General features: G+C 34.8%; 1 protein-coding gene across 1 annotated transcript; it reads left to right on the top strand.

Moving 5' to 3' along the window:
- On the top strand, nt 1-15,669 carry LOC128212015 (sushi, von Willebrand factor type A, EGF and pentraxin domain-containing protein 1-like). Its single transcript, XM_052917230.1, has 15 exons — nt 1-84; nt 742-846; nt 2,852-3,037; nt 3,872-4,042; nt 4,654-4,914; nt 5,523-5,645; nt 6,441-6,611; nt 7,186-7,359; nt 8,050-8,217; nt 8,570-8,737; nt 9,087-9,338; nt 9,856-10,087; nt 11,322-11,440; nt 12,230-12,436; nt 15,547-15,669. The coding sequence occupies exons 1-15, from the start codon at nt 30-32 to the stop codon at nt 15,570-15,572; spliced, it is 2,418 nt and encodes an 805-aa protein (XP_052773190.1). The 5' UTR covers nt 1-29; the 3' UTR covers nt 15,573-15,669.
- Nucleotides 15,670-16,512: the final 843 nt, after the last annotated feature.

Here is a 16,512-nt window from a genome sequence, read left to right as displayed (position 1 = left end):
CTATTGTTAAGTTAAATTATAACATAAGCATGTTCTGTAATTTCGGAAAGTTATGTGTGATATTATTTTTTACTTTCAGTTTAGGTAAGATCTACACTGGTTTGTATAATTTTAAATATCCAAACAATGAAGACAAATCCCTCAATTAGGAATGTAAGCAATAAAGGTATGCTAAGTAAGTGTTGATCCATTTTGTTTTATGTTAAGAAAATACAAACTATTTTATCTCGGTTTCATTCATCAATCCAAGAAGTTCACACAAACACATCTGTGTTTGTAAGCTTTTCGTATCAAACGTATCATTAACATGTGCATTATATGGCGTAACGCATTTTATTATACGAGAACAGGTGTAAAAAATATCAAAAAGATGTAATTTTGTGCTGGAATAAATATGTCATTTCACGTTCGATATCAGCTGCAAAAACAAACAAACAAACACTAACTGCAATAGCTTTGCCTCTAAAGCGGTCAAAAGCGGGTATAGGGGGTGGCACCCGGCGTACCCCTAGTTGCAGATTGACTTGTAGAATGGCAAATCTCAATTTAGTAAAGACTATGTTCTTTTTGACATGTTGTTTGCTTTGATATGCTTTCTGGTACAAAACGGACTTGGCAAAAAAAGAAAAGAGAGCTACGTTACTACTATTGAACTTAAATTTGGTTGCGATTACTTTGCAAGCTTACTATGTAACGCCTCTGAATTTATTGCTACATTGTATTTTATGAACATTTCACCAGAGAACAATGAAGGAGCAAAGAGAGGGCATAGCGACGGTCCAGCATGGTTTTTACATTGCTGGGATAGTGCACCTAACCATCTAATGGACCCCTTCTGTCCGCCAGGTTAGCCGTACAATTGTTATTCTATGATGTTCTAGTGTCAAGATTGAATCATAAAATATATCTGTCCGAGAAGCCGATGGGGATTTCACACTGCTGGGAGCCTACACATTATGACATCATGAATGTTACTTGCCTGATCATTAGTTTATACTAATTGATGATAAAATCTAAAATGACAAATATCAGGAGCCAATATAACAATGACCCTGTTAAAAGTCAAGGCCGAATAGACACTGAGCTAGAGAACAAAGCCTACATATCCGTATTGGTCGTCAGAATAGTGGTCCGGTCCAAATTAAGTCACAATGACATGTCAAACTTAAGTCAAAGTTTATTGTCCAACTTCAGTCACAGTGTCATGTCCAACTTCAGTCACTCAGTTTTGCCCAACTTTAGTCACAGTGTCATATACTACTTTAGTGACATTGTCCAACCTAAGTCACAGTGGGTTATCCAACTTAAGTCACAGTTCATTGTCCAATTTAAGTCACATTGTCGTGTCCTACTTAAGTCACAGTGTCACGTCCAACTTCAGTCAAAGTGTCATGTTTTATTTAAACGACATATCCAATTTCGGTCACAGTGTCAATATCAAGTAAAGTGCTTATAAAAATGCAATGTTCTTGCTGAAAATCTTTCCAAGGTCATGCTCCAAAGCGTCTTTCTCAATTCTCGAGGTTATTTTGTTTTTCTCCACTAATCACTTGTCTACTATTTACGTTGTTTTGCCACCGATGCGTGTGTTCAAACTAGGGATGCAAACGAATGGCAAAATTGATATTCGAATATTCGGTAATTCTTTCGATCGAATATTCGAATATTCGAATACCAAAATGATCCTTTAAGAATTGTAGAAAACTAGTATTCACTAACGTAATAGCTAGGGCCCTGTTACCCTTCTTTGTCGTATTCGGTACACGCGACAGACACTTATTGTTCCACAAATTAGCCTCTGAATTTCCCCATTTTCAGAATATATCCCAAGAAAAAGCCATAATTATATTTTAAACAAAAAAATAAACTATATCAATTCCTCTGCGTTCACTTTTGCAAACAATGCAAAATAAGATCGGGAATTTGACGATATGCGCCAACGTGGTACTTGCAGCCTCGTTCTGGGATTGATGTTTACGAAATATTTTTATAGAAAACGACACCAACCATGGCCGCACGTCGATTTTGACAGATACAACAATACAGGACATATATCCTTAAACGTTAAACCATACAACTACTTTTCAACGCAAGAGCGTTGTAACGAAACATGGAAAACAGTTTAAAGCAAATAACTATCACTTGTCCTTCGAATCATCAAGGCGATTTGCGCATATCGCCAAGCTTGATTCGCTGGGAAAGACAACACATTGGTATAAAGGCCGATCTTAAATGTTCCCAAAATAATTGGAATGTGTTTGATGTCACTTATCTAACAGCCAGTAAATGCAAAATTACGGGGACTGTTTATAGTTCCCGACGATATATCCGATATGACGCGTGTATAGTGTCATATGTTTACACCTCTGGCATTACGGGTCCATCGTTGTAAAAACAAGACAGACGAAGATGACAGTTGTAGGCATAAAGTTTATTAATTTATTATTTCAACAAAAACATCGAATATTCGAACACTGATTTTGACATTCGAATACCAAACATTCGATCGAATATTCGAATATTCGTTTGCATCCCTAGTTCAAACTTTAAACATCTTGCTATTGATAATATTTAATTGAAACGCATAATGCGATTGCGATTTCCGATGCGTATGGTTGTAAGTTCAACTAGCGATTATCCTGCGTCTTCGGTGTCGTAAGCGTTCGATTGTATTTCATAAAAAGTTAAAATATAAGTTAAAACGCTTTATCTTCAAAAGGGCAAGTGGGTTCTTTAAACTGATAAAACGAATGTTGAGAATGATAACCCTTATAGCCAAAATAATTGAATAGTATTACTAATAATCTAATAGTAATAAACATGGCCATACTTTATGTGCCTCAACATACAGGTTGTGGAACACCACCAAACACAGACAACGGCTACTACAATGCTCCTGTTAACACTAGCCTCAACTCCATCGTCGTTTACACGTGTAACGCCGGGTATTATCTAGATGGGGGAGATATTATCATGTGTAACAAGACCGAAGGATCCACGTCGCCATCCTGGACCAAGACACCAGAGTGCAAACGCAGTGAGCAATCGTATTCATTGTTAGAATAGTCAATGACTGCAATAATGAACATAAAGGGGCCATACACCGTATGATGAAATAGCGAAAAATAAGAAAATTGTCGAAAACTGAAATAAACTTGGAATCGCTGTTTACAATTCATTGAAACTAACTAATTGAGTACCACATATTTTACAATTAATTTATTTTTCGCAGTTTTTTCGTATTTTTCCATTAAAAATGATTACTTGGTATGTCTCCTCGTAGAATTTATTCTTATGTGTGATTGGATAGTCGATGTTATCACGTGATATTACCAAGTAAGGTATATATCTTAAATATTCCGACGGTTTAGGGTAAGCCTTTGTAGCACAGTGGATACAACAATGGACTGCAATTTTGACGACAAAGGTTCGAACTCGGTCTCCGGTGTTTTTTTACATTTATTATATCAAAGAGTAAAACATTTTATTAAATAGTTGTCCTGAGATTCGTTACAGAAAAAAAATATTTTAGTGCCAATCTGGTGTATAGTCCCTTTAAGTTTAAATATGTTTTATTCAACATTTAAATCAAGCATTGCAGCATATATGTTATAATATTATATAAAATGTAAATTGTACGGATTAAAACCAAAGCAGAGTTTATAATGTTTCTCTTCTGAATAATGAACGTTCAAGTAAAAATCTTTTAAAGTACCATCAAATATTGGTTTTGGTTTTACGTGGAAGATGTAACGTAAACATATTTTAAGCATTGATTTCCAAACCTTTTCAAAAACTATATTTTCAAAACAATAAGATAAGGAATATATCATCTGCCAAAGTTTTTGATTGATTTCATTTTACTCACCAGAGTGCGGCGATATACCACACATAAGCAATGGCAGTTTTCAACAGACCGATCAAAATGTAGCAGGAGCAGTCGTGGAATATACATGTGATGCGGGGTATCAATTTTCGAATTGGAGTAATATCACGTGCCTTCCAGATGGACAGTGGAGTGAGGTGCCGTCATGTATCACAGGTTTGTTTCAAATATCGTATTCGATATATATCCGACAGAAGTTAATGGTTTAATACTCCTAGACTATGCGGTACAAGTGAACGTCCAGGTACTGAAGGAGGGACAAAACCTGACATTTCCAGGTGTGTACATTGTTTTAAAAGTCTGCTCACTTCCAGAAGTTAATCGCATGTTTCCATGACGAACAGTGATGTAAGGTTTGGGCATATTTACACGGCTGGCCTTACTATCGGTCGCAGTTCGTTCTTGGGTGTATTTTGGGCTTCCATAGGATAACCACAGATTTATTTATAACAATAGCTGGTGTTATGTGTTTTCATGAGTCCGTAAGAACAGCACAGAGAATGGATATCATTTTTGTAGTTGATTTTGTACATTTGAAAATAGAGTATCGTATAAATGGGTGTTGGTTGGTATATGAAAGACATAATATTTGCCTTTACATTGTTGAAAACTACTGCTAATGAAGTTATTTCTAATTTACCCATTAAAGAAACCAGAATATAAATAAAAGTATGTAACAAACAATTAATTCATAGAAACATTTAAAACAATAATATACTAAATGCAGAAATCATAAAAAATATATAATAAATAAAACTATTTTACAGAAAAATATTGTTTGCCTCTACCATATATCGACAATGGAGGAATAATTGTTGACAACAACACGACAAATGAAACCGCAACAACGACAACGTCTGTGCCAATCACTACAACAGAAGTAGCCGATACCACAACCACATCTGGCGATCTATTTATCACTTCAGAGGCGAATAATGATACCGATAACAGTAGTGCTGTTAACGAAAACATTCTTGTAGACGAGCTAGTCAATGGAACTCAGGAATCGCTGGGAACGAACATAACAGGTTATATAATAAACATATATCCGACCATCTAAATTCCACTTAAAGCCAAATATCCCTGTTGCTACGAGAAATTAGAACTGTCTCATTGATAAGTTTTATATCATCCACCAATAACACAGCCAAAAGCGTACAAACATGGCAATCTACAAAAACACAACAGTTGACCAGGGTCTCATGAAGAGGGCCTAAAAATGCTTTGTTATTAATTCAGAGATCTGATTCCATCCAACAGAAAAACCAATATCAGTGATATGTGTCTTTATTGCAATCTTAATGTATACACATGTAAGTAAGATTAATGGGAATAAACTACCTGGCTGTACAATTTGAATTATTATCAATTGCTTTGAATGAGTCGGTCGGTGTAGTGTTGAAAAGTTCTTAACAGTTCCACGGAGCATAAACGAGTCAAGAATTGCGATGCGAATAAAATAAAATGTTTTATTTTGTTTTGCCAGTCAAGGATGTCATCACTTCGGGTGTCATACAATTTCGTTGACTTTAAAAACTGCAAATCTGTTTTATTTTAAACAAAAAAAGCAAAAACCCAATGGAATTAAGAAAATGTTATTGGTTTAATTATAACACTTTCAGAACTTCAATTGCAGGTGGCTTCGAACCTGGAGCAGTGTTTAAGTATGAGTGTTACACCGGGTATAGTTTTCGGGATACGGACACTGTGACGTGCACAAAGAACGGAACCTGGACTGTCTTGCCGGAATGCATGCCAGGTAGAGATAATTATTTAAAACAATTACTCATTTAATGACAGCATTTTCACTAGTACCTTTGTCTTTTTATTTAACGTTGATTCTCAGTTTGAAACTCGTTGGTTGTAAGTATCCATCTAAAGCTCTAACTTCAACATTCAAACTTAAGTAATTTTAAGTAACATCGGACCGATTATTCAGAACTTTGTTAAAGTAAACAAAACTATCGCTGTTTACTTTCTAATTGCTACTGCTCTGGAAGTTTAATTGATATAATTGTGATCAAGAAATGTTTAAGTTGTTCTTGTTTATATGAGTACATCCTCAAATAAATCACTTTTGAAAGTTTACAAAGATGTAGGTTCGCATGTGGTTAACAAAGATGTAGGTTCGCATGTTGTTAACGAAGATGTAGGTTCGCATGTTGTTAACGAAGTTCTGAACAATCGGTTCATTGTGGGGGCATTTGGTAGGCTTTTTATCCTTATTTTACGAAACAATCTCATATCATGCTTCTGACTACTGGAACCCGTTTTATTAAAGGTTCTTCGTCGCAACTTCAGTACTCTTAAAGCTATATTAACAACACACATAAGTCGATTTGTATTGCAGTTTACCAACCATGTGTTTTCTTTAATACCGTCTGGAGGTCCGTATAAAATACAAATACTTTACAGCAAAATAACATAACTGTAAAACTATGATAAACTTAATTCAGATCATTATTGAAAAGGGTTTCATGACTTTGTTCTATCGTTGCCAATGCATTATCATTGATCACACACGTAGTTTAAATTTATGATCAAACGAGTTCAGATTGTGATGTACCACCGGAAGTATCTAACGCTACCATCACTTATAACGGCACTGGGTTTGGCTCGTCAGCGTTGTATACTTGCGACACGGACTTTTACTTGATTGGACCATCTACAATATATTGTTCAGACAATAGTACCTGGTCCGCCCCACCACGATGCGTACAAGTGTGTAAGTGTAATTTCATATTGTGAATTATATCAGTTCTTTAAATATCCATACGCTGTTCGATTTTCACCCTTAACACTCTGTCCGTTTTCTGCAGCATCATAACCCTTTTAAAACTGAATTAAACCGTACATTTAGCATTCTGCGATCATGTCCTGCAAATGTTTGGTCAATTCATGAATTCCAAATCGAATGTAAATTTTAAAGCTATACCTGATCCAGGTATCGTGCAAATTTGAGTGTGTTCTATTAAAATTGACTCAAACAACTCTGCACGCTATTTGATTCCTAGTCAACTAAGTATATTTTTATATTATTTTAACATGTAGAACGGCAAGCCGTTGAAACATTTAATATATTTTGTATAAGAATGGCATGCATATTTTATCCCTCAACATGAAAACTAATTTTCAATGTAATCGTTTAAAATATTATTCATTATGTTGTATTTGAGGTAAGGAGGTTCAACTTGAAGCGGATATATAAGTTAAAATAGGTTACATTTATGTTCAAATCGTATGGTACATGTATTTTAAAAATAAAAGCAACACAAACTATTTATCCTTAATAATTACAGACTGTGGATCTCCGGTTCTAATTGCAAATGGCACGACAGTTTATAACTCTACAGCTGTTGGATCAACGGCATCCTACACCTGTCAGTCGGGCTTTACCCTAGTTGGACCTGACTTAGTTACGTGTTTGGAGAATGGGACAGGGTACTGGTCCACGGAACCCGAGTGTGTTATTGGTGGGTAACATAGTTCGCACTTTATTTTCGTTTTACTATATCGCCTTCAACTTTCAACTTTCTTAAGTATGAAAATGTTGTTGGCTTCATTTTTGCACAAATACCAATATGTAATTAACATATGAATTTAAGTTTAGTACGTAATATACAACCTTATGCAGTATAACAGTAGCCCAGTTGAAATTACAAATGGAACTGTAGTTTTACATCCGACACTTCTGGAAGTGAACGCGTCACGCAAGTATCAGTCTGGTTTTGGTGTAGTTTGTTTAAATATGGTTACTCGTACAGGAAATGTATCAGGTTACCGGGTCCGTTTTCACTGACGCCTTGAATCCGAGTTTGAGACACAAGACGGAAATCTGCGAATCTTATTTTTATCCTACGCTCTTAAAATAGCAATAATGGTTAAAATGGTCATATATGTTGTAAATGCAATTCTAAACAAGTTAAGTCATTCGATTTTAAAAACAAACTACATTCAAGATAATAACTAACATTTAGCAATTCGCAAATCTTAATCCAATTCCAAATTTCTGACGGGCCCTGATCAAAAGAACCTCTTGCTATTGTTATATTTATCTTTCGCTTATGTTTTATCAGATAAGTAGGATATTTAACATCGTTTATGGGCAATGATATGATTCATGTTTACATTTACCCTGAATAAAGATTTTCACTGTTTTCTAGATTGCGGAGAACCTGTTCAAATTGCAAACGGAACTGCAATTTACAATACGACTATCCTTGGATCAAACGCGTCATACACTTGCCAGTCAGGGTTTGGGTTGAAGGGAACAAACTTGGTAACGTGTATGGACGATGGGTACTGGACAAAGGAACCGCAATGTGCTACTGGTAAATTTAACACTTGCTCCTGTTTTCTTTGAATGTTGAAATGGTGTTAACATTAGAAGTATATAGTCCATAAGAGTAGAGTTAATATTCTTGCTGGTTAGATATAAGCATAGGTTAATATGTGTTAATGTACTTAGATGCTTAATGTGCTATCAGTAAATCTACTTCTTCGAGTTTTCTAACTTTGAGTACAAATTATTAACAAACCTGTACAACCAGTATCCATTTTAAGGTTGCATTGATTGTGTAAACTCAACATGATGTTTATACGCTTAACGGAACATAAAACAAAATTTGTATCTCAAGAAAATAAATTGTTGACTAATACATTTAATTATGTGTATCATTCAAGTCTGCAATTCCCCACCTGCGTTAGCAAACGGTTATGTTGCTTCCCAAAATGGTCTGTTCGTCGGAGACGTTGTGAAATACAGCTGTAATGGCAACTTCACCCTGCAGGGAGCGGATGTAGCTTGTCTGGCTAGCGGCTCTTGGAGTACCCTCCCTGTTTGTAAACCAGGTTAATAATTGCTTCTGTGACTTATTTTGTAGTGTGCTTTTATGATGGGAATGTTCGTGTAAGTACTACCATATACGTATTGTTTATTGGGATAGAACCACAAAAGGCATCGTTAAAGTAGACAGTTCATATTGTACTTTGATTATATAATCCGGAGAAGATTAAAAACATTGATCCTATTTGAGTATTATTCACAAGCAGTTCATTACAACTGTCTTTGATAAAAATAGTTTGTATACAATAAAACAATCAAAACCGCTTCTTATAGCAATTTGATCAAATAAAAAAATAAAAAAAAACGTTGTGAAACGATATGGACAAACATTTTTTTTCCGCTGGAATATTTCAGACTGTGGCCCTAAACCTGTTGTAAATTACTCCATGTCATACGACGTGGACCTTTGCGACAACAGCAGTTGCGTGTGCACCCAGGCCTCCTGCGAGTGTGATGGTCTGGTATATACCAACGCCATGCAACGCTTCTGCAATTCAACAGATTATGAGGGGGCCAGATATGTTTGCAATGAGAGGTTTGAAATGGTTGGGAATGAAGTTATTCACTGCGGATTGGACTTTGAATGGACTGTAGCTCCGGTTTGTGGTATGGGAGTAAATTATATGAAATACTTTTATTATAAATTGTATAAATTTACATGAATATTATTTCATTTTAAAATATAGAATTAGGTGTTCAGATTATTTGGTGACGTATTTAAAATTCTCACTAAGCGGTAATTTTACTGTAAATTAATACTTATTTTATTATACGTAAAACATAATCGTTGCAGAAGTAAATAATCGGTATGACCACTTAAAACTTTGAAACTACATGTTCAATGTAAAATAGAAAGTTGGGTCATTCAAAACATCGGATCACTCGATTTCTGCTCGGGTCCGGTGTCCTCGAGTGATCGCAGATAAACTATTACAGTGTATGTTTTGCATTTCCATTTTTCATGGACATTAGTATGTAATCTTAATGGAGGCCGCATATAACAACTTCATATTACCATTGCAAGGCGTTGTATCAATTATTTACATCAGGACACGTGGTAAAGGAAATAATATTTTAAAGCTCTTTTGAAAGTACTTTACTACTTCTTCAAAACTGATTTCAGCATGTGTTAAGAAGTCTGTTGATTTGGTATTCTTGATCGACTACTCTGGAAGTGTGGGAATGGTCGGATTCAACGAGACAAAATCGTTTCTTAACGAAATGATAGAATTCTTTCCAATCGCAAAAACGCGGGTTGGGCTCATGTTCTTTTCGGATAAGACAAATGTGGTTTTCAACCTCGGTGATCACTTGAACGATTCGAAAGCCATGGAAGAAGCGATTAGCCATGTGAGGTATGGATACAATCATATTTCACCTTTGACGTAGTTATTAGTATCGCAATATGAGATAGCCTTTAAAGCATACATGGTATATATAATATGCTTATGTGTATGTATATAACGCTATGTTCAATCTCTTCTTCAAAGAAGGAAATACGGAATGATCTATCTTCAAACTGAATTCCAGATCGAATTCCAATACCAACGCATACAGAAAAAGTTTTCTTTTAAAACTGCATTCTCACATATTGACCGTTTGCCAGTTTTTTTTTTGCGTTGAATGAGCCATGTTTTATGAATATGTGTAGAAGCCATTGGTATAAGACTGCTTACAGAATTTAAGATTTTCATTTTTTGTTCGAAAATCGAACGTTTAATTGGCTAAAGGCGTTACTAACTCTTTAAGAAAAATGAAATTATCGGCAGTTTTTCAAGCAATTGAGATCTGTTCTAATGCTTGACTAAACTGAAGGCATTGATGCCAAAATATGATGATTCTGAGACAATCTTTTTAAAAATGTCTAAACTGTCAATCTGTGAGAGTGCAGCTTTAACATACTAAGACTCAAGTAAGAATACTCTACTGGGTCTGTACCTGTAGTGATCATTGTTGCATTATTATTACTATGATTATATGTTAAACATATATGATTCCCTTTATCGATGTTAAAAACTCTATGGCCGATAATTTTCGAAATATTTAATGTGTTGGTCCATCCAAAGTAAACTCGTTCCTTAAAGGTTATATCACGTTTTTGTTTCGTGTATGTCAGGAGAAATATGTTAAAGTTGCACTCTAACAAATTGACAGTTTTGACTTTTCTTTTCTTTCCTTTTGTCTCAGAATCAGCTCAATTTGGTATCAGTGCCTTCAATTAAGTCATATAAGATTACTCACAATAAAACAGATCTCAATTGTTTGATAAACTGCAGAAACTTTTCTTAAAGCGTTATTAAATTTATAAGCCATAAAATAGCGTATTTGAAACGTAACTATGAATATTACGTTCTGCTTTTTTGTCAGCAGTCTTGTATCACTGGTTTTCATACATTTACGCATATATTGGCTCATTCCAAGACAAAAAAAAAGAAAAAAAAGTTGTAAAAACATTCAATCTGTGAGCGTGCAGCTTTAAAGCCTTGTATAAAAAGATATTAGCAATATAAGTGAGGTTATGGACTTAGTTAAACACTTTATTTCATATATATGTGTGCTTACTTTGTTGTTGAATTATTATGTATTCAGCTACCTGGGTGGAGCAACAAATACATACGATGCCCTGGCTCTCGCCCGAGAGTCCATGTTCAACGAGACCAACGGGATGAGACAGAACACCTCTCATATTGTCATCCTTGTGTCCGATGGTAAGTGTTCCCTTCATCACCTTCAATATCCACATATTAATTGTTTTATTATACTAGTAGCTGCAGTTACATACTCAGCCCAGAATTAACTTAGCCAGAAAAAATATCGTATTTTATTCATTTATTAACGTCTCATCTTTTTTTTCGTTATGAACCATTTAAAAGATATAAAGACAAATTAAAAACATTAATGAGACTGGTTGGCAATGTAACAATAGTTCAAACATACAAATATACATCAATAAAACAGTACCCTGCTTTATTTAAGATAAACTGTACAGGGTATTACCTCTTTTTGTAGACTTCAGTAGCAGGTTTTGCACTTGTTATTTAACAATTTATCCGACGGAACACTATCCGTTTCTGTGTGTACAGTCAACCCCCTTTGGCTCGAACTCTTATGGATCGGCGAAAATACCTCGAGACTAGTGGAATTCGAGCCAAGCGGGAAAGCTTACCTTCAGTATAAAAAATCTGTCAATTTCATCCAGTTCGAACCAACGACAAAATCGAGCCAAGCCAGTTCGAGCAACGGGGTTCGATTGTATCGTCAAAGTCTTCAAATACTTTGAACTAAAAACAGAAACCACATTTTATGATCAGTATACAAAATACATTCGAGCGAATCATATTTTTATACCAAATTCTATCAAAGTTTGTACAATTAAAGTATTCAAGTACTTCTGCTTTCAAACAGCAATCGAAGTTAAAAGCGTGAAACGGGACCAGAACACGACGGTTTCGTATAACACAATTATCTAACGTCAGCTATTACCATTGATTCTCTAGGACAAAGCAATAACATCAACAAAACTGTAACTGAAGCCAGACGCCTGCGCGACAAAGGAGTGACAATTTACACAGTAGGGGTCGGGGACTACGCCAACATGGACGAATTGGGGGCCGCTGCATCCAACCCCTCATATTACTTTTCGGTAGACAAATATGAAAACATCGTCAACGTCACTGGACCGCTGGCTGAAGTCACGTGTAGCGGTAATAATACTTTAATAATTATTATACAACAGAACTGTTTCAAAGAGTATACTTCATTTTATTAGAATACTACCAATTCAATGCATGGCTGACCAATGACATAGAATATTATTTTCGATGTTTTAGCCTATTTCGCGGTATTGGCGCAAAGCGGATTCTTTTAAACAAGAGTTTGCATTTCTGGGTTATATCCGGTGTTGATGCGGATTTATCAGAAAAAAAACGTAACAAAGGTGGTTACATCTCACTTTCGATTGTTTTAGAATTATCTTACGGGTTTTCAGAATATACGTTTATTTTTAAAAGTCCAGGTTATCGATGACTCTTATATAGTTGTTATTTGAAATATGGTGTTTTATGCTCGTGTTAAATAAACAAAACAATTAAAGTAGTTGTATCTAAAACCCGGGGACGACGAGCAGAAACTGTGACTCTCTGGAGTTATCAATCATTTGAGAAAACTATACACAAGAATGACACTTTATCCATAAGTCGAGTTTTAAGAATTAGTTTAGCTTAAACAAGGCCAAAAAACTCATCAGACCCATTACGGTCACGGGGTTCTATCGGTATTGGCACATTGAATGTTATTAAACAGGTTTTTAACGAAACCCAGGTTATTAAAAAGAGGATGTCATTTCGTTAGACATTTGTTCCGCCCAATTACGTTAGTAAGCATTGATGGAAAGTGTTGAAACTTTGTGATTAGTTAGCTTATGCAAACAGCAAGCTTAGGATTTCTTTTGAAAGGTTGATGTCAAGGTCAAAGTCACTGTTACTAAAATGGAAAAACGGTTTCCACGCGATAACTTTTGTTATGATTGAGGATAGTAATAGAACTTGGTGTGTACGTAGCTTATGAGAAGCGCTAGTTTAGGATTGCTCTTGTGGGAAGTTGGGGGTCTAGGTCACTGTTACTAAATGAAAACAAAAGGTTTCCGCGCAATATCTTTAGCTAGCATTGGACAGTCATAACACTTGGGAGTGTAGGTAGCTTATGTGGTGTGCTAGCTAGAGATTGCTTTTGAGGGGGATTGAGTCAAGGTCAATGGTAATTAAAATAGAATAATGGTTTCCGATCAATGACTTAAGTTTGCATTGATGGATAGAAATGAAACTCTGAGTGTAGGGAGCTTATGTGAAGAAGCAACTTGTGCTATTGATTGGAAATGAGGTGTGGAGTCAAGGTCAAGGTGACTGTTACTGCAAAAGAAAATGGCTTCGAAGAATAAGTTAAATAAGCATTGATGGTTATTGGTCAAACAACTTTGTGTGTAGGTAGCCTATGTAAAGAGCTAGTTTGTGGTTTTTAGGGGAAGGGGTCAAGGTCACTGTTATTTATATAGATAAATTGTTTCCGCCCAATAATTTTAGGTAGGGTTGATGGATGGTGATGAAACTTGGTTTATAGGTAGCTTACATATATGTGAAGAGCTAACTTGGGATTGGTTTTGAGGATGGTGGGTCAATGCCAAGGTCATGACACTTAGTATGGATATTTGAATATTGCAGTGAAAGTAACGTGAAAGGCTGCTGCTATTTTCTAACTCATACAACAACAAAAAATGGTTAAAAATTCTAACTGCCCATATGACAATCCCGGTTTCATCAGATTGTGAGGTAGGGTCGGTTTGCTCTAAACACACAATGTCTCAAATTTGAAAATGCATTACAGGTCACTTATTTTATCAAATAGCATTTGATTTGTATGTTTATACATCGTCACTAATAAACAGTCATAAACAGGGAAGAGATAAGTTAAAATCATGAGGAATGAAAGTGGTTCGTTACAGTGCGGAATTGAAGTTCTAGATGACATTTATATCGAATTGTTTTGTTGTTTGCGGCCCAGGGTGAATTGCAATGTAGAAATTGTCATTTTTTTCTAAATAAAGTGTATTCAAGGTCTTCAGTGAAATACAGTGATCATGCGCACCATTTTGTAAAAGTTCGAAATGAATTATTTTAATAGGGAAAAAGTAATAAAATGATAACTAAAAGTAAAGTACGAAAAATTTCATTTCTAAACGGAAATCACACTTTCTATATAAAGTGTTATGGTTTGAAAAAGGAAAATGTATGAAGTTACGAATGTGAAAACTTTATTGCGGTACATTCCTGTACTATATGAAAGCCTGCAATAACTACCTTCGATGTTAAACAATTTGAGAATAAATAGAGGAATATTCAGTCTACTGGTTTATTAAAAATAATCTCGAAATCGACACATTTCTTGATTAATATCCTAAGCAGTGTTATACACTAAACATCCCTCTTAAAAAGGGTAGGAAATGCACCGATTTATTACTTATTATTCAGAACAGTTTGATTTAAAAAAATATATTTCCCTAGGTCATTACTGACATTGCCTCTGAATAGTTTTTTTCCTGATTTTCTGGTAGATAATTTTTTTCTTTGGGGCAGCTCTTGGGGAATTGGTATCATGGTGGTCTCGCGTCATTATACATAGATTTGTTTTTTTTTGTGATTAATATGCCTAGACATTTTGTTTCGTCTGAAAATAAAACAAGAAAAACAACAACACGCAAATCATATATATTCGGTGCGGAATTTCCTCTGCAACTGCTTATGAAGGAGAAGCTTCGCTTAACCGACACGCAAGAACTTCATTTCCATTTTTTATCAAATAGATTATATTCAAAGAAAGAAAGTAGAAAATTACTGCTTAGGTAGGTTCTTTGAACAGATAAACGTTATAATCAGGATGTACGACTCTGGTAGTATTTAGATATTGAGATTTTATTTAAATGATATTTGCTTTCAAAAACAATGCTGGTTGTTTTAAACCTGGTTGTATATAAATCAACTTTCACAGCAACAATCCATTTTCTAATGTCAACGAGGCGGATAGATTCCGAATCGGCGCTTGGTCGAACCAGGAAATGCCGAATCTTGACGGAAAGAGCGTCAAGTTGGCAACTTCACATGGGTCATAAAGAAAAAAAACCCATGACATACCACAAATACCTTTGAGACTTATTTCAAGCGGAATAGTTTAGTATAGAATCGATAGAAGCCTTTTTCTGATATATCGCTGATTAAGATGTGATGTCATGACTGTTGATTTTTTATTTTTTTTTATTTTACAGGTTATGCTGCAGTTGTTGACGACTAGCTGATAATCTTACAATTTTTACGTTGAAATGCTGAAACTACTGACTGATGATAAAATACCATTCCATTGTGAAATAAATGACAGGTGTTAAGTCTCAGTTTTGTTCTGTACACATTTTATTTCACTAGAATAATAAGTATGCGGTTTACCGCCGGGAACTACTTTAAAGTATTTTCTACTGACTGTTACATAAAGGATGTGTGTTTGTTTCAGTGAAAGATCGCAATATATTTCACAGTGTTAGCAATAGCAATATTCAAGAATTTTCACACGGTAAAATATAGTGCATCTTGCACTGAAAGAAACAAATCTTCTTTTAATTATATTACTTAAACTGCTATTAAAGGCATTAAATTTGAAAAAAAGGCTCTTATTTGTATGCGCACGTAAAATCATCGTTGATATTGTGTCCAAGCTTTATGCACGCTGATGTTTGATTTGGACAGAACGGGCTAAACTTTCAACACAATGAAGAATATCAAATTGATATTTTCACTATATCAAAACTGTGAAATAGCATTCTTATTTCGATAAAAACCTTTTGGTAAAATATAAGAAGAAATTATTTATACATCAAACTATGAACAGAACAAAACAGACGGGTATTAAGGCTTATATATAAAAATATCGTCTAAACACATAAACTCACCTTTTATTTGTCAAGGATATGTACAGGATAAGTGCATTTATAATGGTACATTTTTCGGAAAAGTCTGTCGACATTTTAACTTTGTTTTGTTTCAAAATACTTGCTAATCAACAATGACTTGTGGGTTATTGATGATATATATAAGAAAGAGATTCAATAAATAATAAAAACAGCCGATTATATGTATTTCCTAGATAAAAAAGTGCAAATATCTTTCTTAAAAATAATTGATTGCTGTTTTGATTGGAAATCTGATAAAATTCTGTTTCATAAAACTTGCTCTACTCCTAA

This window comes from Mya arenaria, chromosome 12 (assembly GCF_026914265.1).
Source record: "Mya arenaria isolate MELC-2E11 chromosome 12, ASM2691426v1".
NCBI lineage: Eukaryota > Metazoa > Mollusca > Bivalvia > Myida > Myidae > Mya > Mya arenaria.
Note: the sequence above shows the minus strand (reverse complement) of the source record. Positions and strands in the feature narration are given on the sequence as shown.